Here is a 25,359-nt window from a genome sequence, read left to right on the forward strand (position 1 = left end):
TCCATTTACATCAAGTGAGTTCAGACTATAGCCTGAAGCAACCTAATCAGCAGACAGGTGATTCAAGGCTGTCTCAAGGCTGTGAGCTGTCAGGTGTATACAACCCATAAAATAAGTCAGCTGTTCTTATACTGATATAGTATAGTATTGAATCCGATTTTTTCAAGCAGAACCTTGAACCTGATTTTTGAACCACAGAATAGAGCCCATGATATCAACAACCCAAGCCCAAAGGAATACACCCATGGTGTACAAATGCCAAAGGTTTAACCATTTTAAGACCTTTAGTAGGACCATGATCTTTGATGTAAATCACTGGACCATTGCGCTGCATGCATTTTTGTACATCATTTATGACCTTGGCCTTTCCTTACCTGTAGTGCCTCAGTATATGACCTTTACCAATGTCCTTGATTGGTGCTGTGCCTTTATCAGTGGGGGAGCTGCAGGAGAACAGGTTCACCAGAAAAGCTTACAGTCTTACAGTGTGCCCAGACGAGATTGTAATGGATTGCCACTTTTATCCAGCATTACCTAGTAGAAGTTACGTAAGTCCTGAAATTCCTTTTGGGTGTGAATCCAGTGCTTTCGCTCAATCTGCCCCCATGATCTACCGGCTGAGGAAACAACAGCATCTCTGAAGCTTCAGATTTAGCAAGCGGCAGACGGGACTCCACGCGAGCTGCACACTGCCGGCATGCCATCCACTTCCCTGCCCGGCAGTCACTCACTGTCATCCTAATCTGGGGGGTTTAAGTCTGTGGGAGTTACGTTTGGATTAATTTTCAAGGGCTTCAGCCCTGTTACTGGTGATCTAGGGCAGTACGGCGCATTATGGGGAAAGTGGAGGGATTTGCCCCGATTGGTGCCATGCCAGAGATGACAGGCAATTGCGTAACACAAAGGCGGTAAATATAACGCAGACAACTCCAGAGAATGATGTTTTAATCCTGCGTTGAGTCTTTCGATGTTCTTAAACTACTAAATGCCGGCTGTAATAACACTGCAACAGGAAGCGGTGGAAATAAACTCGCAAGAGTGCGAATATACTCATCTTTCATTCAAGAATGTGGACAGCTGCTTTTGAAAATGTGGAGAGAAATAAGGGGTGGGAAAAGTAATAAGGGAGCTTGTGGAAGAAAAGTGCAGCTCCTGGGTGAAGGGTGCCATCGCGCCCTAATGATGCCCTGCACCCCTGTGGTGCCTGCTGAAGTGAAGACGCTGCTCCTTGAGGATTTCTGAGTCATGACCCATACAAGCCACTGATGGATAATTTTACACATGTAGACCTGTCTCCTGAGTGGGCTTATTAAAATGGCTTCATAAGCTTTACTGAAAAATGTGTTAAATTGGCCAAAAACTGCCATTTTTATGAATTACGTGTCGTCAAAAATTCAATATAATTCACACAAGGCATAATTGCAAAAACACATTTTAGCAAATCACAGATAGTGCCTTGCTTCTTCACAATGTTCTGAACAGGTCAGACTAGAACAAGTGGGTGGTAAGTTGTGTTACACATGTCCGGTGTGTGCCCTAGATAAACACAGTGTGTCTACTCAGCATGCCAGTATGTCCCCGGCTGCATCAAAAGAGTGACAGCACAGCGAAACCCCCTCATACACCCTGGTCGGCTTATTTGCTGAGAAGGTCAGCTTTATAGGAATCTTGTTTCATTTGGAAATATTACTTGCAGTAAATCCCTGATCATTATCGTGGTTTGTTATTTTGAGGCAGTATGATTTATTCACTACATGCCTTACATGTGTCAGTGTACTGCATGATCATTCAAATTGTGTCCCTTGCGGTATATTTATGCTCAAGTGTCTTGAGTGTTTTATGCTCTGGTCTTAAGATGGCCACACTGAATTATTTCTGTGACAGTGCATTGACAAACAAAGAAAATGCCCCTAAGTAGTTTACCTTTTAAATAAATATAACATTTGTATAAATATATTAATGGTTGCCAACTTATACCACAGAGTTTTCTCCGCAGCCCTAGTCACTCCTGTTGCGCCCGCACGTTGTGGAAACATGGCCAAGGACCTGCAGTTATTTCCTTGTGGCCAAATCTGCTGGGATTGGAGGCGCTGAATAAAATATATAGGCATCACATGGCAGCCCAGTGCAGTATCAGGGCCATTAATAATGAAGGGAGCTTTCCCTCCAGTCGTTTGACTACCCAATGGACTGAAGCTCCTGTTGCCCTGCTGATAGACACTCCACTTCCAGGGCCTCCTGCATTCTTCTGTGACATGTTCCTGTTGGGAATAAGGCACTAAAGATGGTTTAAGGTACATATTCTATAACACACCATAGATATATTCCCCTACATGAAAAAAGCACTTTGGCATAATCTATAATGAATCTGAATGTAATTGACCGTTACAATTTGCATTGAATTTGAAGCAAATATGGTTTTTCAACCTTAAGATGTGAAGTCTATGTTTAACAAGACTGTAGACTGACAAACTGAGGTCAGGAAGTACAATGTGATTGGAACAGACGCAACAAATCCTTGTCTGAGGACGCTAGCTCTTGTTCAGTGTGACAAGGACGTATTGTGTTTCATTAATGTGATTCAGGGTTTGGAGGTACTGTAGTTGTCAGCCATGCCTGCTGAGGTCTGAACTGATGTCCCCAGTGGGAGCGGGGAGCCTTTGTTTGCTTAATGAGAGTCTATGGGACACCTGATGCTCCCTGCATTGCATTTCCCTCCCTCCCCTCAACCCCCCCGCCCCTTTGTTATATTCCGACTTAACTCTCTCTCATAGATCCCATTGCATCGGCTGCATTCAGTGGTGGGAGATCGACCTCCATGCGAGCTTGCCATAGTTGTAATTTCACAATGGCAGACACTGTGGCGAATGCCGGCGTCGTTGTGGTAGATTGAAGGGAGAGGGATTAGCATCGAAACAATGTCTTAATGTGCCGATGTGCGGGGAGATGCTCAGGGCGCAGGGAGGCAACACTGTCACCATGTCAGGCAGTTGGGCCGATGACTCAACTCCCCCTATACTCTCTACCCATTCCAGCATGAATCAGTCCCACACGGACCTGACATTTTCCTCTCTGCGATGTGGCTGGTTCCGCCGCCGAGTCAGCTTAGTCACTGCCCTGAGATGGGCTTTCCTTGCTACTAGCAGGAGACCCTCCACGTGTTAAGGCCCGGGGAACAAGCAGGGCAGCGGCAGATACTGACTTCATGATCGATTGCCACAAAGAGCAACGCCTCGAATTCCATGTCTTTCAGCCAACTCAGTGCCCTTTTCACGCATCACACTGCAGCGCAGTTAAGGGAGAAGTTTGCTCACCGTATTGTATTGCACCTGGTCGATGTTGCCCTTTAAGCAAATGCAATAATCAGTCCAGGAGAAGGCCTGTTATTGCCCGGGGCTCTAGCCTGGGATGAGGAAGAAGGTATGACTGGCCTAAGCCTCTGTATGATCTAGCGCTCACGTATGTGTTTTGCATTACTGACACAGCCTTTGTCAGTCAAGCCGCACTCAGTCAGGTCAAATGTGTGTTCTGGCTTTGAGCTCTCTCTGTGTACGCAAAACTCGATGCACTGAAGCTCCCTCAGAGTATAGCTCTCTCATCCCTTAGCATCTCAGTGCAACCTAAACAGTAGCCAGTCAAGGGGTGCAGGATATGCCTCTTCTTGGGGTCCCCTAGCACCTTCACCATCCCCCCCCTCCAATCTTGACAGCTGGTTGGTGTGCTGACCGTGCCCCCCTCTCCTCCCCTCAGCCACTTTAATTCTGGCCTCTTGTTTGTAAAATATGCGCAGACACCCACTGTGGTTAGTTGTTCGCAGTTCCATTTCACCTTACCATTTGCATAATTGCCACTTGTGCCGTGCTGATAATGTGCTAAGCCCCTTGTGTTTGCTACAGCTCTACCCAAGAGGCCTCTGCTTTCCATGTGTCCCTCTCTCTCATTCCCTCTTTCTTTAGCAGGTGGCTTTCTGGAGTTGCTTTTTGAATGTTTATCTTTTCCCCCCTAACATTTAATTTCAATCAGGGCTTACACCCTGTGTGTGTTTATTTTGCATGGATAGCAACTACCCATTTATTTGCCTAATGCCAGTTTGACAAGTTGCCGAAGCAAGTACAGCAGATGGTTAAGATACTGAATGTGTGGCGTAATTAACTCTACGATTTGGCTTTGTTAGGGTAGTAGAAAAGGGCTGTGGATCAGCCTTGAGATGAAAAGGACTAATTCATCTGGAGGCCCTTTTGTGATCAGACACCTGTGTTTGTGGTTGCTCCATTCATGCTCTTCAACTTTATATAACTCCATTTATTTCACCTTGAGACTGGGGGGGTGCTGGCAGATGTACAGTTAGCACCCATTTAGGCGGAGATACATTCCGATGATGATGCGATGACATGGCCTGAACAAGCAGACCACACATGGCTCAAACTGCATTTTGCCTGTTGCAGGATGAAAAGTTGAACTATTGGCGGAGAAGCGAAGGAGTAACTGGTTAAGTATTTCGTTGTATGTATGAAAACTGCAGGGAGACGGTGCGAAGATTTCCCGCCCTTTTAAAAGCAGGTGTAATTGAGATTGGGTGTTGGGTAATGTGTTAATATGAGAGACTTCCAGAAACAATGGACCAGTTTTGCTCACTTGTATTATGTAGGCACCTTTATTGTTTTTTGGCTTTTAATGTCTGACCATCACTTTTTCACTTCACCCAGTTCCCTACATGTAGGCGCCTGCTACACTATTGAGTTACTTTGTTATAGCTGCACAAATAGTCAGATAATCTTTTAATGTTGTAGAATTACTGCGCTGTATTATCTATTTCTTATGACACCTTATTAGTATACATATCTATTTCCTGATTGCTAAACTTTTGATTCTTTTTGAATGTGTGTTGGCGGTTCTGTGATTCAATTGCGCCTCTGATTGAATGACCTGGGAGCCGCAAATTATGGTTAGACGTAAAATGTAAAAGTACAACGTGTGATTTCTCTTGACAAGCCAAGAAAGTCCATGCTGCGCTCTTTAACGTACATGTGTCGTGAATGTTTAAGGAATCTAACCGCTCATTTGAAGTCCATTTATTATTATTATACACATTGGTGTGTGTGTGTGTATGTGTGTGTGCGTGTGTGTGTGTGTGTGTGTGTGTGTGTGTGTGTGTGTGTGTGTGTGTGTGTGTGTGTGTGTGTGTGTGTGTCTGTGTGTGTCTGTGTGTGTCTGTGTGTGGTGTGTAGTTCATCTCATGTGAAAATAAGGAGGAAATCTCCCACCTGGAGATAGATTATCCTGAAACCATTGAAATCACTGTGTAATCAGCCTCCTGCCTTCATGGTTATTACATCCTATAATGTTGTCATGTGAAAATCAGTGATATATAAAGGCTGTTTAAGTACCAACACCTTGAAAAAGTACCAATCTGTGCACTTGGTAAAGTTAAGACTGAAGACTATTCAGTAACATATTTGCTGTGTTGCTTTGTCTTGTGTTGCACTTGCTTGATGTTTGACTGTGATAGGAAAGCTGTTGACTCATTAGTTTGTTATAAACAAAGTAAACAAATTTCAACAGGTTTTGCTAAGTTTAGCCGCTAGCAAGACATCTTGGACATTGATCCTAGTAATAAGTGCTCTCACGTCGGCTTCTTTGTTATAGTGATAACTATGTTGGCTAGCTTGCCAACCACTTTCTTAACACAGTTAAACATCAAGCAAGTGCAACACAAGACAAAGCAAGACAGTTACTGAATAGTCCAGCAGAAAGTAGCCCCCTAGCTGGCTGCTCCAGAAACTCCATAGTGTCACTTTAAGTTCTGTGTATTGAATTACCACTTTAGAAACATAAGATATGACAATTGCTGCTCCTTTTTATGATCCTGTTCTGGTGAATTGTATACTAACTCTCGTGTGCCATGAAAATTCAATGTTTTTGAAAGGAGAAGATTTTTTGGTTCGGGGCTGTCAAGAAGGGTGATCAGAATCCCTTTATTTTTCAGGACATACAGTGGATTAGAGTTACTGTATGTTCTCTCTTTTTTGTTTTTGTTTTTTAAAGCCGTGGGCTCTCCTGCTGAGAAAGAGCATGTCTTTGTTCCTCCCTCAGTCTACAAAGTTGCAGCAGCAACTTCGGGCTCCACAAGATTGGGGAGGAAAAGTGTTTGATCCAAACCCAAGTGTACAGTAAAGAACCACCCTAAATTCTGAAGTAAATATAACCCAAGCTCAGCCTGGTTGCTTTGCGTCTTTCAGTTTCAAGCATTTTGGTATTTGTGCAGGTTGAGCAGGGAAGGATAGGTGGGGGGTCACTTAAGTGCTCGGACTCTAGGGGTTTCACGCCTTGGGCTCTTGAAAGTGCTTTGAGAATGTGAGTTTTGAAGGGCGCTATGTAAATGAATTCCAGGGGAGCAGATGCATATGGATTCCTGTTCATTTATTGGAAACGTGTCGAAGATGGATTCATTTCGACCCTCAGCCATCTTCATCATCTGCAAAGATGGTTAAGTGCTGCAACATGTCTGCCTGTCTGACATGTATAAGTGAATAATAATCTATATGTTTTAAAGTAAGTAAGAAATAAGAATCTATACATTTGTGAGTGCTATTTTCTCTTCATCACTATTTAAATGAGTATAAAAGAAATTTAATCGGATTGGGTGTGGGTGGGAGGGAGGCTGGGGGCGAGGGTTGTTGGTTGAGTGTAAGGATATTGGAGGACACTTCGGATGGAGTTTGGTCCTGTCTGACGGATGTGCCCATGGGTTACTCTTCCTGCAGTGGGCTCCCAGGGGCGCTGGGCCTCTCCCCTGTCACTGGGAGTTAGTGCACGCCCTCTTCAAGCGCGGCCACCTCTGTCCAAAATAGAGCTGCCCTCCGCCCAGCCCAAACACCGTAGAGGAAGTGATGACGGAGACATCACCTATCCCCACGTCCCAGCCTGGCTGATTTATGACTCCAGTGGAGCGTGATGGGACTGTAGATGAAGGCAAGGAAGAAGGGCAGGCAGACAAGTGTGTGTGTGTATATATATATATATATATATATATATATAATGTAGGTGTTTATTTGTAGGAACACTGGTTTTCTTATTTTCTGTACGTGTGTGTATATGTGTGTACATGCATGTGTGTGTGTGTGTGTGTGTGTGTGTGTGTGTGTGTGTGTGTGTGTGTGCGTGTGTGTGCGTGTGTGTGTATTTGTGCGCCTCTGCTGGTGTTGGTCCTGGTTAACATGCTCGAGCTGGCGGAGCAGGCAGTCACACATTTTTCACGGAGGCCTGGACCTCTGCTGCTGCTGTTGTTGTGTCTGACTCACCTCCCCTCCTACAGGAAGAGAGTCAGAGGGAACTTGCCCATTGCAGAAGGCCACACAACCTCCGCCTCCCCTGGAGACTGTGGCGGCCCTCCTCTCAATGACAACACACTCAGGCTAGCACCGGTACACAGGGGAACTGAACCCAGGCCAGTCATGCCAGGAGGCTTTGAATGCAACTGTGGTGCCCTTCAGCTAGATATATTTGTGTGTGGGTGTGTGTGTTTATATTTGTGTAATAACTTTCCGAAAGGACACCCAAGCGAAGAGAGAAGATCTCAGTTTGTTTTCCTGCATTCTCAGCTGTTTGCTCAGGAAATGTGATCTGAGAAGAGAAAGAGAACAAAAAAATTCTGCTAATCTCTAGATTTCTGCTCCACTAAAGCAAAAGGTATTTTTTGGCGTGAAGGATTCTGTGATAGACAACATGTCAGTACAACACAGCCCAGAAGAAAAGAAAAACACAAAAAAAATCTCTGAGAGGCGGTTCCATTTCAAATGTCTACGCAGGCTGCTGCTCCTGTAACCTGCTGTTTCCTGGTACTAGCTTGCGTCTGTGACAGCCTGAGCTGCAATGAGACCCCCATTGTGCTTTAGCTCAGAGCCCCTGTGTGGGCTGGCCCTAATGGTTTCTGTCTGTGGTTGATGGATGGACACTAACACGTCACTGGTCATCTCTGTTGCTCAGCGACGGCCAAGTGCATAGTGTTCAATGAAGGATCATAATATCTTAGTCAGCACTATATACAGTCCATTAGCATTCATGCAATGATGAGTGCCCTGTAAAGGAGAGGCAGAGAAAGAAGAGAGACACTCCCTGCATGCACCCAAAGCATATGGACTCGGTAACAATGAAGTCGAATCAGAGCAAGTAAATGGGTCCACCTTTTCCCCTTCTATGTGTATCAAAGAGTGACTGAGCGAGGCTCGCTATTTTGGGCCCTGGATGGGTGAGATGGGGGAGATGGATGCGGTGCAGGCCCTATGCAGGGGCTGTTGCGGTGTGCAGAGTAGGAATCGATGGTGTCATCCATATGTATGAGGCATTGCTGGGCCAAAGAGCTGCACGTCCCCCTACCGCCACCCAGCTGCTGCAGTCACTTCCCTTGTGCTAGTGCGTCATTATTGGCATGAACACCTTACTCACACGCGCCCGCACACACACACACACACACACACACACACACACACACACACACACACACACACTGACCTACAGACATGCAAGCAGTTACAGAGACGTACAAGCATACAAATGGACTCACTTACAGACACATAGGCACATCCTTACACATACTTGCACACACTCACACACGAGCGCACACATACTGGAAACAGCTGGAGTAAGCAGTATTGTTCTGAGTTATTGTGCAGCAAGGATGAAAAGCTGCCTCCCCCCTCTGGAAACTCTCTATACTGTATCTCTTGCATTATAGATTTATGAGAAACCATAAAGAGCATCTGTATCTCTCTCTCTCTTTCTTTTCTATTGCAGTCTCTTTTTCTCCCCCCTTGCCTTTATCTCTAACCCCCATTGCCACATTTATCTCGGCCTTTTGTGTTTCACCTCCCTCTCCCACTCTCTGTGTGTGTATGATAATGTAGCTGTCAGCTGTGTTATGAAGTCAGTGGAGTGTTGATGGCCTCCTCCATGCCCACTCCTTTCCGGAACCTTCAGCATGACACTTGCCTCCCTCCCGCTCAGACATAGCACCTGAGGGGGCTGCCACTCTTCAAGTGCCAGCGGAGGGCCGTCATGCCCTGGTGCCATATTGTTCCGCAGGGAAGAATGACACCACAGCTTTTTAAAAAAGAGAGAAAGAAAGTGAGCATCAGAGTGCAGAGAAGAGAAACAGGCAGCTTGAGAAAACAAAACAAAACAAAAAACCTTAAACTGGCAACTGCCTGTGTGGCAACTGCGTTTCCATAGTGAGGCAGAGTGAGAAAGATCACAGCTTAATGTGTGAGTGTGTGTGTGTATGTGTGTGCGTGTGTGTGTGTGTGTGTGTGTGTGTGTGTGTGTGTGTGTGTGTGTGTGCGTGTGCGTGCACAAGCGCTTGTATGCTGATTGAAGTCACCGCTGTCTAACAGCAGGGTCAGCCCTGCAGACTCACACTCTTCCCCATGCAAATGAGCCTTGGACTGCGGCAGAGCCCGCCCAGAGCCCACTGGGACAGAGCAGAGCTGCTCAAAATAGAATTGTGAGGTCACAATCTGTTTAGCCTCTCCCCGCCCTCCTCACCCAGGGACCACTCGGGGAATGTCACCTGGAAAGGCACTGTGATGTCACACACCGGTATGCAACGGTACACTGGACCCATGGTTCGGTATCACGGTTCTTGGGCCAGGATTTGGTTTTGGTGTCTTTGTATTTAAGATACAAATAAAATCACAGTTTAAACTATTTCTTTTGCCTGTACAAATTCTATTTTCTATTCTGACTAGGCCTGTTTTTTTGTCTCTAATACAGTGAGATAGCTTTCACTTGCTCTGGAGGTCCAACTAACAGTGGAGAGAGTTAGATAGGGTGTTACATTTCTCTCTGTGATGTTTCATTGAACTTTACTGCTGAAACGTATCCGTGAGGGGACATTGCAATACGGTTCTTTTTTTTTATTTTTTACATCAGCTGTCTTAATCCTGGGTCAGTAACCACTGAATAGGGCTACAAATTGTTTCCCCCTGATGTTTTTGTTTGTCTGTTTGTAGCAGGGTTATGAACTAACTACTAGCTCAGTTTCCATAAACCTTTCACACTTGAAAATGTAGTTACACTTTGGCTAATATAACGATGTGCGGCATTCAGCCTTGGCAGAGGTCTGCACTCTCCAAGTGCCCTTCTAGTTTTTTGCTGTTGGAAGGCTACAGCGACAGATTGTTGTCTTCTCACTAACGAGGGGTCTGTCCTTGGATATGACAGTGATGGCAACCTAAATGAGACATTGTGTTACAAATGTTTCCACTGCTTGTAGACTGTACTTTGTTTATCTTCTTGCCCTCTTCATTGTATTGAACGCTGAATCCAAAATGCTCCCACCCAGCCAATATGAAAGATGTCTGTGCCTCTACATATTTGCTTCTTTCTGTCTAGCTAGTGTTCGTCATTGTGAAGTTTCCCCTCTCTTCTCCAGCTCCTGTTTGCATACAGGCTGATAGGCTCAAGGGAAATCCTGACAAGCTCTAAAGACGTTCTGTCGGTCTGAATGTACATTTTAATAATTTAAGGAATGACAGACATATCGTTATACAGCGGTTCACGTGTGCATATTGAACCGCAGGGGGCATACCGAAACGGTTCAACATAAATTGTACCATTGCATCCCTAGTGGAGTCGGTGTGGTGACACTCAGTGAACATTTGTATTATTGGCTGGCTTGGGGCTGAGGGAGAGGAGTCGATACTCTGCTGCTCTGTTTCCACTCAGTACGCCGTAACTGCTCCCAATAACCACATATTGATTTTTCTTGCATTTCATTTCTTTCAATGTGAAATAGCATATGATGAACCCACCAGCTTGCGGGAAACTGGACTTAAACTTAAACTTTCCAACTCTTAACAGACTTTCAGTCACTGAGCATAAGCCTCCTCACCGCCCCGCCCCACCCCACAGCCCACCCCCACCCTGCACTTCAGTCATTATCAGCCTCGTTTGCAGACGGCAAGCCCCAGAGCCTGACCATAAAGAGGGGCTAATTTGATAGCTTCATCGTGTAGAGATGACTGATCAGACTGTGTCAGTAGGTGCTGCTGTGAGTGCCACAGAGAGGCGTGTCATTAGTGAGGCAGTGTACTGCTGTCAGATGGCATATGAAGGCATCATTAGGTTCAAAACCTGCGGTAAACACGTCAGTCCTTGGCCAGTCAGAAATGACAGCGGAGAAGTAATGGATCTTTCTAGCAATTGCGGCTCTCTCAATGTGTTGCGCATTTTAGCTCCTTAATCTCGCTGTTGTGTACCATTCACCAATACCAACCATTCAACACACACTTCCATACTAAGCTACAACTTTCACTTCTCTGCGTCATTGCCGGTAGTTACAACGACACACACACACACACACACACACACACACACACACACACACAAACACCAATACACATATCTGCTTAATCAATAGCTTGATTTGTTCCCTAGGTGACTCTTTGCTTTCTATGTTTACACGGACTCTCTGACCACTGCCCAGTGTAACATGTTTCCCTGACGGGTTCAGTGTCACATTGCACTCTCAGCTTGTTGGGATTTGGCTCTGTTGCACGTCTGCCGTCCGGAAGCTCTCTCTCTCTCTCTCTCTCTCTCTCTCTCTCTCTCTCTCTCTGTCACTCACTGTTTGTTTGTTGTTTTGGCAGTGTCTGTTTCCTTTCTGCGTTTCTGGGGCAAACTTGTGCACTTCTCCTCCACGCCCTTCTTCTCCAGCGCCGCTGTGTTTTCATGGCCCACTTTAGGCCCTGGCGAGCCTGTGAGCGCTCCTGTTTCTCTATCCTCACAACATGGCTGCGAATCGTCTCCTATCCACAGCCATTGGTACCACTGGAGCTGCAGTATCCAAACACTCATCAGGAGTTCTAATGTAGCAGCTTAATATCCAGCAGTACCTGTCTCTCTGTGTGTCAGTCTAGATAAACCAACAGCGTGGTGGGGTTAGGAAGTGTTTGTTGTCATTGCATTTCCGTTTGCACTATACAGTACGTAAACAAAGTGAAGAAGTGACAGAACAGACTGAGTGCGAGAGAGTGAGAGTAAGAGTAAGACAGACAGAGTGAGAGGGAGAGAGTTGGCACGGAAGAGAGGTGACACATTTCAATGATCACTGGCTCTGCCCTACTTTTGCTAATTGAGGACTGCGTTAAATATCTAATTTGCAGGGATTGATTTGGAGCCTGAGGAGCCTTGTTGAGTGATGTCATCGTGACCCTGAGCAGCGCTCTCCCCTTGGGAAAGGGGCTAAGGGTTCAGGTTTAGGGTCGAGGGGTGCAGGGCTGGATGTAGAAAGCTGTCCAGGTGATAGGTTACACCCTGGGCCTGAGGGCCCCACTGCCTGTTCATAACTTTGCCACAGTCAATGACTCATGAGTGAAGACCTGTGATCCTTACACTCAGTGAGGCCCTCTCGACCAGCTCTCTGGCTAAGTTCTGCAGGAGTGTGCTCCAAACCTGGGCTGAGGTCTTCTCTGGCCTAGTCCTGCAGGAGTGTGCTCCAGTTGGAGGCAACAGTAGCTATCTGGACCCTCTGTCTACTCTGATCATGGAGGAGGCCCCAGCTGGGCCAACAGCTGTCCCCTCTGCTCCACTCCAGAGCCAGTCTCTGTGGGTATGGATGTTAGCTTCAGCACACGTGTGTGTGTGTGTGTGTGTATGAGTGACAGTGCATGGCACGCATCTTTAGCCTCATTTGTTGTTGTCTACTGGCCTTGTCTGTAGACGGCTGGATGTAGTGCAGTACCACAAATTTGAACACATGCATTTGTGTTAATGTGAAATTATGTTCAGCTGATTTTTAGCTTTCGTCAGCTATTTGTCGTTTGTAGTTTCGCAGAATCACATCTTTAAGAAGAACAGTTGGCCATAGGTTGCATCTGTCTCTAAGCAATCCTTATTTATTAAAGTTATATTTATACATTTTTATAAATGTATATAGATTTATAAATTCATCCACAGCATTATAAAAATCTCTCTCTCTCTCTCTCTCTCTCTCTCTCTCTCTCTCTCTCTCTCTCTCTCTCTCTCTCATACATGTTTGTTAGAGGTAACTATCCGGTATTTTTGTCAGGCATATCTGTGGAATCCTTCACATCCTTGTGTTTACCTAAGCTCTCTTTCCCCGCCATCACTGACTTAAAAGCTGAGCAGCCCTAATTAACGAGGCCATTAACTGCCCACACTGTCTGTGATTAACTCTGATGCAGCAAATTACTGAAAACACAAAGGCCACGCGCGGCTCGGGGTGCTGCCGGGCCTTATTTGTGTTGGTGCAGGACGCTTAATGATATTATGAGGCCTTTTGGAGGGGTGCTGAATAAACAACTGGCATCCCATAGCTCAGGAAAAAACAGCACCTCCTCCACTTCTCCTCGAGTTGTTAGATTTTTACTTATGTCTTCACGTTGTTTGTCAGTTCAGGGGAGAGAGAGGCCTTCCAGCCAGACTAATTAGCAGTGCTGTCGTCCCCACCCCAGCCCTGCCCTCCACCGCTCTCCAGCAGGATCCAGATTATTATCTACAGTTCTTGTTCGGTGCATCTCCTCCTACCTCCAGTCAGTGCCTGAGCGGGGTTAGTTAGGGGACAGGTGGCCAGGTCTAATGATGAGCAAGGAGGATGTTCTGACACACACAAGTGCTGGGGATGAGGTGGATGGGTACGGAGGAGGTGTGTGTGTGTGGGGGTGGGGTGGGGGTGGGTGCAGTGAAGTGCAGGTTTAAGTATGCACAGCAGGGGAGAAGGAGGAAAACTCGAGTGGAATGCTGAGTTGGCTCACCTCTCCACATCATTGCACTCTATGCCTGAACCCCCCCCCCCCCCCCCTCCTCCTCCTCTACATCAAACCATGCTCCCCTGAGACCCTGTAAGCCTTGTGTGGGATCAATAAATGCTTAACAGCTTGATGAATGAGATGAGTGGGTAAGCGTTCCCTTCATAAAACCTCCTGACGGTGATCCGTCCATGACTGATCTGTGTCTCATATTCTGCTTTAACAAGCCACTAAAATCACAGTCAACTTAGAGTTTAGAGAAACGACCTCTTCATATAGCTGCTGGCTAGTTATTGCAGTTTATTGTAAAAAAAAAACATAGCAAATATATACAGAGCAAAGTTACAATGAAGAGAAATTACCCTTTCTTTTAGCTCACCATAGGGGTTGCACAGAATTCTTGAGTATTCGAGTAATCAAGCAGCTACATCAATTCTCGAGTTTCTACATCAACACAGAGTATTCGTTTATCACGTGATGTAAGTGTAAGACCTGAAAATTGAGTATAAACACAATATGAATGTAAACACAATACACATATTAAAAAAAAACACTTTGTTTGACTGAATCTTGGGCTCCTGTAGAATGTCGATAACTAACATTAAAATATCGTCTGTATTAGCCATAAATCACCATTGCGTAATGGTTAGACCAAGAGTTATATTCGGGAAACGAGTTTTTAAGGAATAAGGCCTACTCCATTTTTAAAATGATGTACTCGTGCAAGCCCTAGCTCATGGTCACTGCAGTAACTGTTTAAACAGAAGCGTTTTATGTGCTTTTTTGAGGTAAAGGTTTTGTATGGAGTTGATCTTTACAGGTGTTGCGTGTCACCTGCATGCATTAACCACTGGTTATTGGTGTGTGTTTATAAAAAAGTGGTAGGCAGAGAGGATGTGTCAGGGCTTAGGACTGAGCTTCAGTCCCACATCTGTAATCCTCCCTGCTCTCATACCGTCAGATCCCTCCAAGCCAAGGAAGGGAATCTGCTAATGAAAGCAGAGAAATTACCCTCGGGCTCTGCCACCTCATAGCACTGAGCCCTCATACATAAACTCACACACATGTGCACACACACACACACACACATTCAGCAAAACCTTATGCACATGCACTTTCTATCTTGTATATTCTCACATCTCTTTACCCCTCTCACTCTGTCACACATACAGACACATGCACGCATGTCGTTCCAAAGTCCACTCTACCGATAATGGAATAGCTCCATCACTTATTAATGGCTTGTTGGCCCCGTGCAGAATCAGAGGCTGCGTTAATGATTAATACCAAGTGAAAGCTGACCCACACATGAAACCCTGGGGAAAATGGCTGACACCAGTGTGACCAATACGAGCCTGCAGATCAGACCACCCTTTGTCTGAAAACAAATGACCAGGACTCAGTCTCAGTTTCTCTGTTGTGAGTCTCTCCCTTTAGCTGATGTTTAGCATGAAAACCCCAACGGATACAGTACGTGGTTGTGACAATGGAAGGACTCAGTTTCCATGGTCATGGAAATATATATAAAAGGTTGTTTAATTGTACAGGCATGGAAAGTTTCTTAGGAAATTGCTTAAGCAAAGTGTTGTAGATTTGATTGGAGGTTATTTCAAAGGGTGGTCGGAAAGTTTTGGGCTCTGTTGGTAAAAATGGGTCATTTGTTTCTAGCTCATTAAAAAGTGTAATTCCTCTTTGTTTGACTTCATTAATTCAGAAGCGTGAATGGAGTTGACTTGATATCCACCAACAGAAATGTAAGGCGAAGCCAGGTTTACAGCACACACACACACAGCAGCTGTGATGATTGCCTGAAGATAGCAGCATCATTTAGTAACAACTTCATGACTTAATTGCAGTTGCAGCCGCCAACAAACAGAGGTGATCCCACCTAACAGCCCCAGAGGGAGCAATATACGTACATGTGGCTACAGAATGGGTTTGAATGGAATTCAGCTTTTGCTCTCAGTGAAGATTTAAGCAGACAAAGCTGGGCATTTAGTTGCAGGTTAGCTATGTTTACCTTAGTATGCTCATGATTTGCCCAAATGTTTGCCTCTGGGTTTTTTTGCAGTCCAACAAGCCCTGGTGTGTTAAAGCAGGTAGGTAATACAGCCTTTCTTATACATAACCTATTCCCGCTGTAGTTATTTCTTGTCCTGTTGATAACCACTATGGTGGCTGAGCAAAACTGACTCGCCATATCCAAAATAATCCAAGGTCCACAAAAAGACGTTATCCAAAAATAAAGCCCTATTTAGTGCAAAAGATGAAACTTCATCAAATTTCAAAAACCTAAAATGAAGGTAAGGATTGCAAAGATAAACTACGGATTGTCTAAAAACGAAGCAGGAACAATGTCTGTAGCAGCCTGGACTTAAAGGATGTGAGGTCAGAGACTCTCTTCCTGCACCTGCCAACCTCTCCAGGTGGCATCACCTGCCCTTATCTCCCAATGGCTCATCCATTCCAGCCACTAGATGGGGTTGACTCAAACAAATGGTGTATGAGACACAACAAACCCCATCACTATAATTTTGGCTCCTCCACCCACTTTTCCCTACTACGTATGTGATTGATCTGTCCTCATTGTGACATCTGTGTGACAGTTTTCTTCCATTACATACCGAAACGTTTTGATACTGAAAAACGTCATGTATCAAATACAGTATGTGTGTATTAAATGTTGGCATCCAGTTTTGAAAAAGCAAAGACTCTTGAGATAAAACAACATGATGCATTTCAGCTTAATCTGTTGGCAGATTCTTGGTGAAGTTCTGTGATTTGGGCCTTGTTCTCAATTGTGATAAAAGTGATTATGACAACTCAGAGTAACTGACAGTGAATGTGTCTTGTCGTTTTCTGAGCACTTTTTATTTTTTTTCATATTTTGTGGTAGGGTTGGAGATTACCAGGGCTCATTTTCATGAAACTTTCAATTGATCCAACCCCTTCTGCTAACACAAGTATTAAGCTTGAATTTTCAGGCCGTTGAAGGCAATTTTCTAGTAACTGCCTATAAATCGACTTTTACAATTAGAATTGGCACAGCCTGCTTAGTTACAGTAATAAAAGCTCCCTGACATAAAGTATGATTTACAGATGATGACTATAATCAAATACCGGGCATACTGTCAGATGGATACTTTTTGTACAGGGCATTTGGTGTATTTTAAACATATCTTCTCATCAAACAAAAGAGACACCATTATCTCCAATTAGAAATTCAGCAATGTCTTCCATAAAACTTTGCATTCCCTGTCACGCAATCAGTAGATCTTGCAATTAGGGATTGTTTGCCCGGAAATAGTGCAGCTGAGCTCAGTGTGAGGGGAGAGGAAAGACACAAGCGGATGGAAAAGAACAAGGGAGGGAGGGAGGGAAGGAGGGAGGGAGGCAGACAAACAGAGAGGGAAGGAGAAAGGAAAGATGCTAGAGACAGAGACTGAGATGGAGGACTGCGGCGAGAAGTGCCAACTCTGGCTCAGATCTGGCCCTGATCTGGCACAGGTGTGGCTCTGGGCTGCCAGCCTCGCCTCAGCTGTCTGCGGCAGCGGTCCCAGGCCTCCTCTGTGATTTCATGAGTCATCTCCTCTCCTCTGCATCAGTGTCTGGGCCCAGCTCTCTCCCTCTCGCCCTCTCTGTCTCCAGGACGAGATCTAAGTGCCCCGCCACCCCATCCCCAGAGCTAAAACCGTCCCTGAGCGATGCACTTCTGGCCCTCACCTTTTTACCGGCTCTTTGAAAGTCACTGGAACAAGTCTCGCCTCCACTTAATATGGCCGGAGAGGAGAGATGATTGTGAGTCACCACTCAAGGTCCAAGAGTATACAAAAGTCGTCTGGTTGCTGTGAGCGTATCGCCCCTGTCTGGAAATGACACCGAATGGTGTTTATGTGGTTCCAGTGTCCGGCGTTGGTCTGCCGCGTTGGTCTGCCGCGTTGGTCTGCCGCGTAGGCTGCGGTGGCGGCTGCGGTTGTGGAGGCTGATAAACAACTCCGCCTGATGTTGTTATCTTTGGATAAATGGCCTTCTGCGAGCGGGCCTCTGAAACTATACCCAGCATCCTCAATTAGAGGATGAGTTGGCTTCACAAATGTGTTTGTGAGCGCCTCCCAGTCAGAGCAGGCGAGATGGAGTGCGTGGGAGCAGGCTTGAGAGCTTTGTGTGTGTGATGAGGATATGAAGGCATATCAGAGGCCCCTTTATGGTGTTTTTTGTGTGCTAGAGAATGATCGTGTGTGTGTTTGAAGGAGGAGGAGTACCATTTGTCTTAATTTCACAGTATTGAACAGTGGTCCCTGTGTGTTTGTTTAATTAAAAGGCTTCTCTGTTTGTTGGGATTTAGGGTCTCTAGTTTCCTCCTGAAGTGCACATTTGTGTGTATCTACCTATATAGATGAATGTCCTTTTGTGTGTTCTTTTCTGTATGTTTATGTGTTTTTTTGCTGGTTTTTACTGGTGTGTTGCCAATGTGTCTGTCTATATAAACATTCATTTGTATGAATTTGTGTGTGTGTGTGTGTGTGTGTGTGTGTGTGTGTGTGTGTGTGTGTGTGTGTTTGTGTGTGTGTTTGTGAGAGAGAGCGAGAGAGAGAGAGAGGGGTGGGGGAAGAGAGAGAGAGAGAGAGAGCGAGAGAGACTGATTTGTGTGATTTGCTTGTTGACATGCATTTATACATTTGACACCTGGGTACAACCCCTACCTCTGGAACAGAATGTTTCAAAGAGGCTAAGCAAGGCTAAACCTGCTGTCAAGGCATGACACATTTGCCAGTTTTCTGGTCTATTCAGACAGGCTATTCAGACAAGATCCTGTATCACCAGCACTGGCAGTGGTTGAGAATTGTTTCTCTGGTAACCAACGTGTCCTAATTCAGTCGGGCTCCTCCTGGATTAATGTTGTAGTACTCTTGAGTGAGACACTCTATCCCAAGCGCCGCCAACAAGTCTGTAGACACCTTGCATGGCTGCCTTCACTGCTTTGTGAGTGTGAGTGTGTGTGTGTGTGTGTGTGTGTGTGTGTGTGTGTGTGTGTGTGTGTGTGTGTGTGTGTGTGTGTGAGTGTGTGTGCGTGCCTGCGTGCGTGCCTGCCTGCGTGCGTGCGTGCGTGCGTGCGTGTGTATGTGTGTGAATAGGTGAATGTGAAATACGATTAGCCAGAATCAGAATGACAATCCTGTCCATTTATGTAACATCCTTTGTTGACAGGTGTGTCTGCTTCTGAGATCATTTTTGCCCATGTATTCTATAAATGTTCACGTGTAGGATTGCTCATTCATGCTCCTCAGAAAACGGAGGAATACCAAGGCCTTATGATGACTTACTGTGGCCACTGTTCCCGTACCTATGACCTCTAAATCTGACCCAACTGAGGCACCAGTGCTGAAGACTCCCAAGGCCGCTAGAGTCCACTGGAGCATTCAGCAGCCCTCCCTCCCCACGCTCGCTCCTCCTAACAAAGCGGTTGTTTGTGAGGTGAAACTTGAGTAATGGACTGCTGGTTGAGTGCTCCCACTGACAGTGGAGCTGTCATCATCACTGTACAGAGGCACAAAGGGGAGCAACAAGGGAAAGTCAAGAAAAACAAGACAGAGAGAGATAGAGGAAGGGAGAGAGAGAGACAGAGAGAGAGAGGGAGAGGGTGAGGGTGTCTGGGGGTGGAGGAAGACAAAAAGACAGACAGAAGGACACAGAGGGGGAGCATAGACCCAAACCTCATTTACACCTCCCTTCTATCTAGGCCTGATTGACCTTGGATTGACCTCCATGTGGCTCCAGGGTAATGTCCTGCTCTGCCTAATGGCCCGTTTCATTGAGGAATGAGAGCACCATTTGGTGCGAAGTAAGGGGGTGCAGTGCTTGATTATTTTGTGTTGTCTACTTCAGTCACAGTTGTCAGACAAAGCAGTTCTGCTTAAATATGGGTTGGATTCAAAATCCTTGATAAATTCTAAGCCATTGCCTCAAGACAATCAGCCAACGGCAGGCAAAGTATAGGACTTCCCACTGGTACCCCCAGCCACTTCAGCATCTCTTCTCAAACACCCACCATACAGGTATGCATGACAGCACTCAGTTAGACTCTAGAATCACATCTTAGTTATCCAGGTTTCAGTTAAGAATGAGAAATGTTAATAATTATTGATGAGGCACCACTTTTCTAACAGTTAGCAGCTGACGGCTGATTAGTTAGAAACACTGCGCTCTAGCTTTTGCTCCAGTGACCCCAGCGGGATCCTGTTCCTCTGCAAGAGGCTCATCTCCAAGGCCTCCGCCACACGCCCACATTTAGCTGCGCTTGGCATGCATCAAACGTGCGCTTTCAAGGTCCACTGGCCCCCATCTGCCAGGCCGACAAAAATAGAAAAGCTAACTTTTTTAATATTTCACTGGGATACAGGGAAGAACAGTTTGCAGTTCAGAGTGTATGAGAAATGGTACATCTTTGTACCTTTCATCATTTATTGTAGCCTACGGGACTTTTTGTGGTGTATCTGTGTGCATGTGTGTGGGTGTGTCGTTATGACCTCATATTGAGTGTGTGTGTGTAATTTTGATACTAGTTATGGATGTGTTTGGGGAAGTGGGAAGTGTGTTTGGGGAAGAGGGAACACACCTACAATACACCCCCAATGCTGCCCCATCACCCCACTGCATCCTCCCATGGCTGACTGGTATTTATGTAGAACACTCTGATGTTGCTTTAGACACTTTCTTTCTTGGATGCTTTCTTGGATGCTGGAATTGACTCCATGCTGGAATAAACCTCAGAGAAACCTTTGACTCGCCTCTCTGGTCCATTCTTCAAAAGCTTGTCAGCTGCAGATTCTATCAACATGAGTGTGTGTGTGTGTGTGTGTGTGTTTCTGTGTTTGTGTGTGTGTAGGCATGTGTGGTTGTAGGTTTGTTTGGCTTAAGGCATTCGAGTGGGCCGAGATGCCATATTCACTGCTCTCCGGAGCGTTATAAGCTCCTCCCATCAGTCTCCAGCAACATCAGCACATGCGCACATGTGCACGATCTCTAACGCACTCCAAACCCTCTGGAGACATGTGCTGCACACCCCTCGGTGCGATTGGTTTACAGTACGCCATGTCACGGTGGTAGGTCACCACTACGTCCCCTCTCAGAATCCCTTGCCTCAGCATCACATCTGGGAAACTGACACGCCCATAACAGCAACCCTGATTGATGTAAGTGATGCATGACCCTTTTCACCTTGTGGGGGACTCTCCTCCTCCGGTCGACCATTACGACTGTCATGAAAGCTTTGGAATTCTTAGCTTCACCTTCGTCTGATGCTTTTCCGTCACCTGACCTCATTATAGGGGCTCCATTAAAGCAGCAGTCTTGAGTGTGGCTCCCGTGGTACATCAGTTTAGTGGCACTATTTGTCCTCGCCACTAAGGGACTGGGAGGATAGGTAGAGTGGGGGATGTGGGGTCGCCATTAATCTCCGGCTCGCGCAGTGCCACTGATTTATCATGCCCCAGGCCTTTCTTCCGCATCAGATTTATTGAGGAAAGTTATAGATGCAATCACTTAATGTTCTGGACCTCATACAGTAGATGCAAGCCATAGCCTCAGAAACAGTGTCTGTCTGAGTAAAGCAGGTTGGAGATAGTACAAACTAAAATTCCACTGTGGAAAAATTCAGGACAGGAACATTTACAATATATCACATTCAATGGGTGAATGAATATCATGGACATAATGAACCAACCTCAAAGGCTGCTGCTGGAAATTCGGTCTCATTCCTGCTGCATCTCTGTGGAGGGCGTTCCAGTTGACAAGTAGTTCTGAAGATGACGTCAGACCGCATGGTAATTTCTGGTCTGACTCACCACACACAAGAAGACAAGTTGATTGCTTCACCAGCGCATTATTGCAATGAGCAGTAATCTAGCAAAGGTGTTTTCTTATGCAAATATTACGATCTGCCACCCACTGCCTTGGGCATGCTGGAAGGGGAAAGAGCAAATTGGTGTGGTTTGCCAGAGAAACGATGCAGAATTTAAATCACTTATTTCTCTCAAGTTGTTATTATTTTAGGGGGGAAACAATATTTGTACGTGGCATTTGAAATGCAAATGAGCATGCAGAGATTGACGATGCTTTCAAGTGTGCGCCAGGCGAGAGACGAGGAGGACTCGGGCAGGTGCTCAGAGATGCACACAAACGCCTTGAGCTGCTCTTGTAACAACCCCTCCCTCCACACACACACACACACACTCACACACACACACACACACACACACACACACACACAAACTTCCCTCCTGTTTGGTTGCCCTAATCAATAAGGATGATAGACGGGGCAGCGTTAATGGGGCCATATTTAAAAGCCATTATCCAAACATATTTACATGATTAATGCTTGCTTTTTGTTTTCCTCAGTTGGCTGCAGATGACACTGTAACCGCCACCGTTATTGCCCAACATGTTGTCCACTGTATCGTGAGCCTAACAAAAATAACTCTTTTGAGTCTCTTGTAGGCTGTGCTGTGGACCTTGAACGTATTCCATTATATTAAAGTTTTGCTGCAGCTGGACGAGATTGCCTCGTGCTCCCTTGGTCTTTCTCCTAGGATAGAATTTCTGAAGAGAATAAGGGAAATGTGGATGACCGGACTGATTATATGAAAAGACATACCTCACCTGAAAATGTGCTTTATGTTCATATGATCTTACACATGTCAATAAAAAGTGTCCATATAAAAAATCTGTCACTGCTTCAGTAGCAGTCTGCTATGGGCCACAACGTGTTGAACTTTGGTCCATTAAATGGATGTGGACTGAGCACAGGAATCCCAGCCTTGCGTTTAGGGCCATTTGCTGTTCTGGGAACTAAATCTGCCCTTAATTACTCCATTCCCTGCAGCAGTGCAGAGGGCCCGATGCCCGTTTGCCCAGGGCAGAGGAGGTCACCACCCAGATGCCATGTTTCCATCGGGCCTTCGCCAGTTTCCAGTCGGGCTCATAATCCAATCATTCTCTCTCTCTGAGCTTTTTTTAGCTGCCAAGTTTTTTTTCTTTTTGCCTTTTCTTTTTTTTCTTTTTGCCTTTTTCTTTTTTGGGCTCATCTACCGCAGATGGCTGTGGCTGTGCATTAATATTGGATAAATCTGAGCTATCTCTGGAGGGTCTGAGAAATGAGAATCGCATTTTGCTATCAGCAATTAAAATCCTCTCCCCCCCCCCCATCAGCCTGATGCAGAGGTTTTGGTCTTAGCCACTCATCCATGGTCCACTCTCTCTCTCTCTCTCAATCTCTCTCTCTCTCTCTCTCTCTCTCTCTCTCTCTCTCTTTTTCTCTTTTTTCACGTAATTCACAGAATAAAGCCCTCAGCTGAAAGGCCTCTCCGTAACTTGATTATTCTTAGAGCTGGCTCAATTGCTTAAAGTTGAGCTTTCGCTGTTTGTGTTTTCTTGCAGAGGGATGCCAAGGGACAATATCTGTTTGACATAATCTGCCACCATCTGAACCTGCTGGAGAAGGACTACTTTGGCATCAGATATGTGGATCCGGACAAGCAGCGGGTGAGTGCCATGCGAAGATTGTGTGTGACTGTGTGTGCCGAGCTGCAAGAGGGCAGAGCCCGGCGGTCAGGAGTGACGCAAACCCAGAATGGAGATTCATCCCTCTCCATTACTGCATCCCTCCTCACCCTTTCAGAGTGCAAAAACCCATTCCATCTGTCAGAACGTGTAGACAGTTATTATTCTCACCAATGCAGAGAAAGAGGGAAAGGCGGAAGGGTTGGATGGGGTTGGACTGGTAGAAAGAGTGTTGCTTGTACTGCCTGATTCATGAAGAATTCACGTGTACGATTTTGGAAGTGGATTTGCAGCCGGTAGACAGGAGCGAGATCCTGCTGATCCTCCATTTCCTCCACTGCCACTCTCAGTTGCTATATTAAGGCAAGGGTGTCGGGGCTGGGGAGGAGGCACACTTTGGCGGATGAGGGAGTTGGATGGAGTGAACCTTTGGAAAAGGACCATGGGGAATAAATCATATCCTGTCCGATTTTCTCCCTTTAACTACTAAAAGTTACAAGATGCGGAATTTGTTTGCCAAAGCAAGTCAGGTTGGCAACATTCAAAGGTCTCAAATTTTTTGGGCATTACTTGCCAACTCTAACACACAAATCTTACAGAATGGCGCAAAAGTGTAATAATGGATAATTATAATGTAATAATGGATTTTTGTCCATGCCAAATCAGTATAATTTACATAAGATTTAGCCAATGCTTCTGTGTGAAGTTGAGGGTATCACCCAAAAGTTTTTCCTCACCTGAAACCTATACTCCCTGCCAGTTGTGTCTCAGTGTTGCTATGAGACCCTGCCATGCCATGATTCTGTTCACCTTTCTCAGTAGAGGAACATAATACTAATCCACATGCCAAGCATCAAACTCTGCCTCATCTCTGCCTCATCTCTGAGGTGTTTTAGGTCAGTACCTCATACTTATTTGTATATTCTGAGAACAGATGTGTAAAAAACACCTCTATGTGTCAGACATGTGGTAGATTGACTACAAGTCCCACTACTCACCCATCAATGCATAAATGGACACGCACCCCCCAACCTACAAGAACTCATCACTCCCCAAACATCCAACCGCACCCTCAGCCCCACAAACAGCTCGCTCCTGCGTGTCCCAAACACCAAGCTACGCACCATGGGCAGCCGCAGGGCTGTAGTCTACGTGATACGCAGGTATACGCCGTATTACCACCTAAAACGTTCGTGGGTTTGCGTATATCCACTAAAACCTATGTCTCCACTAAAACCTATGCCAGGGGGGAGCTGTGGCACCGACCCATCACAGACAGTATACCCACCACAGAAAACTAGACTACAGCACTGGGCAGCCGACCGGGCCTTTTGCTCGGCAGTGCCACGCCTGTGGAACAGCCTCCCTGACCAATTAAGGGCAACACAGACACTGGACTGTTTTAAAACTGGCCTAAAAACCTTTCTATTCAGAAAGGTGTTTCCTACTGTTTAAATTTATTTTATTGTAGGTTGTTTTAACTATGTTCTTACTATGTTCTCTGGCACTCTGAGATTCAGCTGAATGTAGAGTGCGCTATAAATTAAATTAATTGTTATTATTATTATTATTATTTAGATTTATGTCTGATACAGAGAAGAGTATTGTATTGGCTTATAATGGTAGTTATAATATAGTAAAAGTCTTCTGCAAACACATGTTCTTTTCGAGTCCTTTGCTAACCTGCCTTAAATCATCTCATTTCAGCTATGTTTTAACTATACTATTAAAAGCTGTTAGTCAATCGATTAAGCTTGGGAAGCACTTTGAGATAAATTGTATGTGTTTGTATGCAATACGCTATAGAAATAAAATTGAAATAAAATGTTGCGGAAAATAAGCCTAAGTAAAACCTGACTGCCTAGGGTGTCCTAGTGACATCGTCTCATAAAGGTCCGCTACCGCCTCGACCTGCTGTCGACCTGCGACCAGACATAATGTGTTAATGAAATCTCATTAACGCAGCCAATGACTTTTAGAAAGGTCTGTCTCATTCAGCTGTAACCAGCTGTCCAGTGTGGGTACATTTTCTGGT

The 25,359-nt window shown here is 45.5% G+C and overlaps 1 protein-coding gene across 2 annotated transcripts in view; it reads left to right on the top strand.

Annotated features, from left to right (window-relative positions):
• Positions 1-25,359, top strand: part of frmd5a (FERM domain containing 5a) — a gene marked incomplete at its 5' end in the record, with an annotated part of 107,301 nt that overhangs the window by 53,877 nt on the left and 28,065 nt on the right. Inside the window, one exon of one of the 2 annotated variants that reach the window (XM_080842114.1) lies at positions 23,202-23,306. The exons of the other annotated variant lie outside the window; for it this stretch is intronic. Coding sequence (XP_080698240.1) covers positions 23,202-23,306 — 105 coding nt within the window. The remainder of the gene's footprint in view (positions 1-23,201; positions 23,307-25,359) is intronic. 2 annotated transcript variants of the gene reach the window in all.

The sequence above is a fragment of the Sprattus sprattus genome (assembly GCF_963457725.1).
Source record: "Sprattus sprattus genome assembly, chromosome: 7".
In the NCBI taxonomy this organism is placed as follows: domain Eukaryota; kingdom Metazoa; phylum Chordata; class Actinopteri; order Clupeiformes; family Clupeidae; genus Sprattus; species Sprattus sprattus.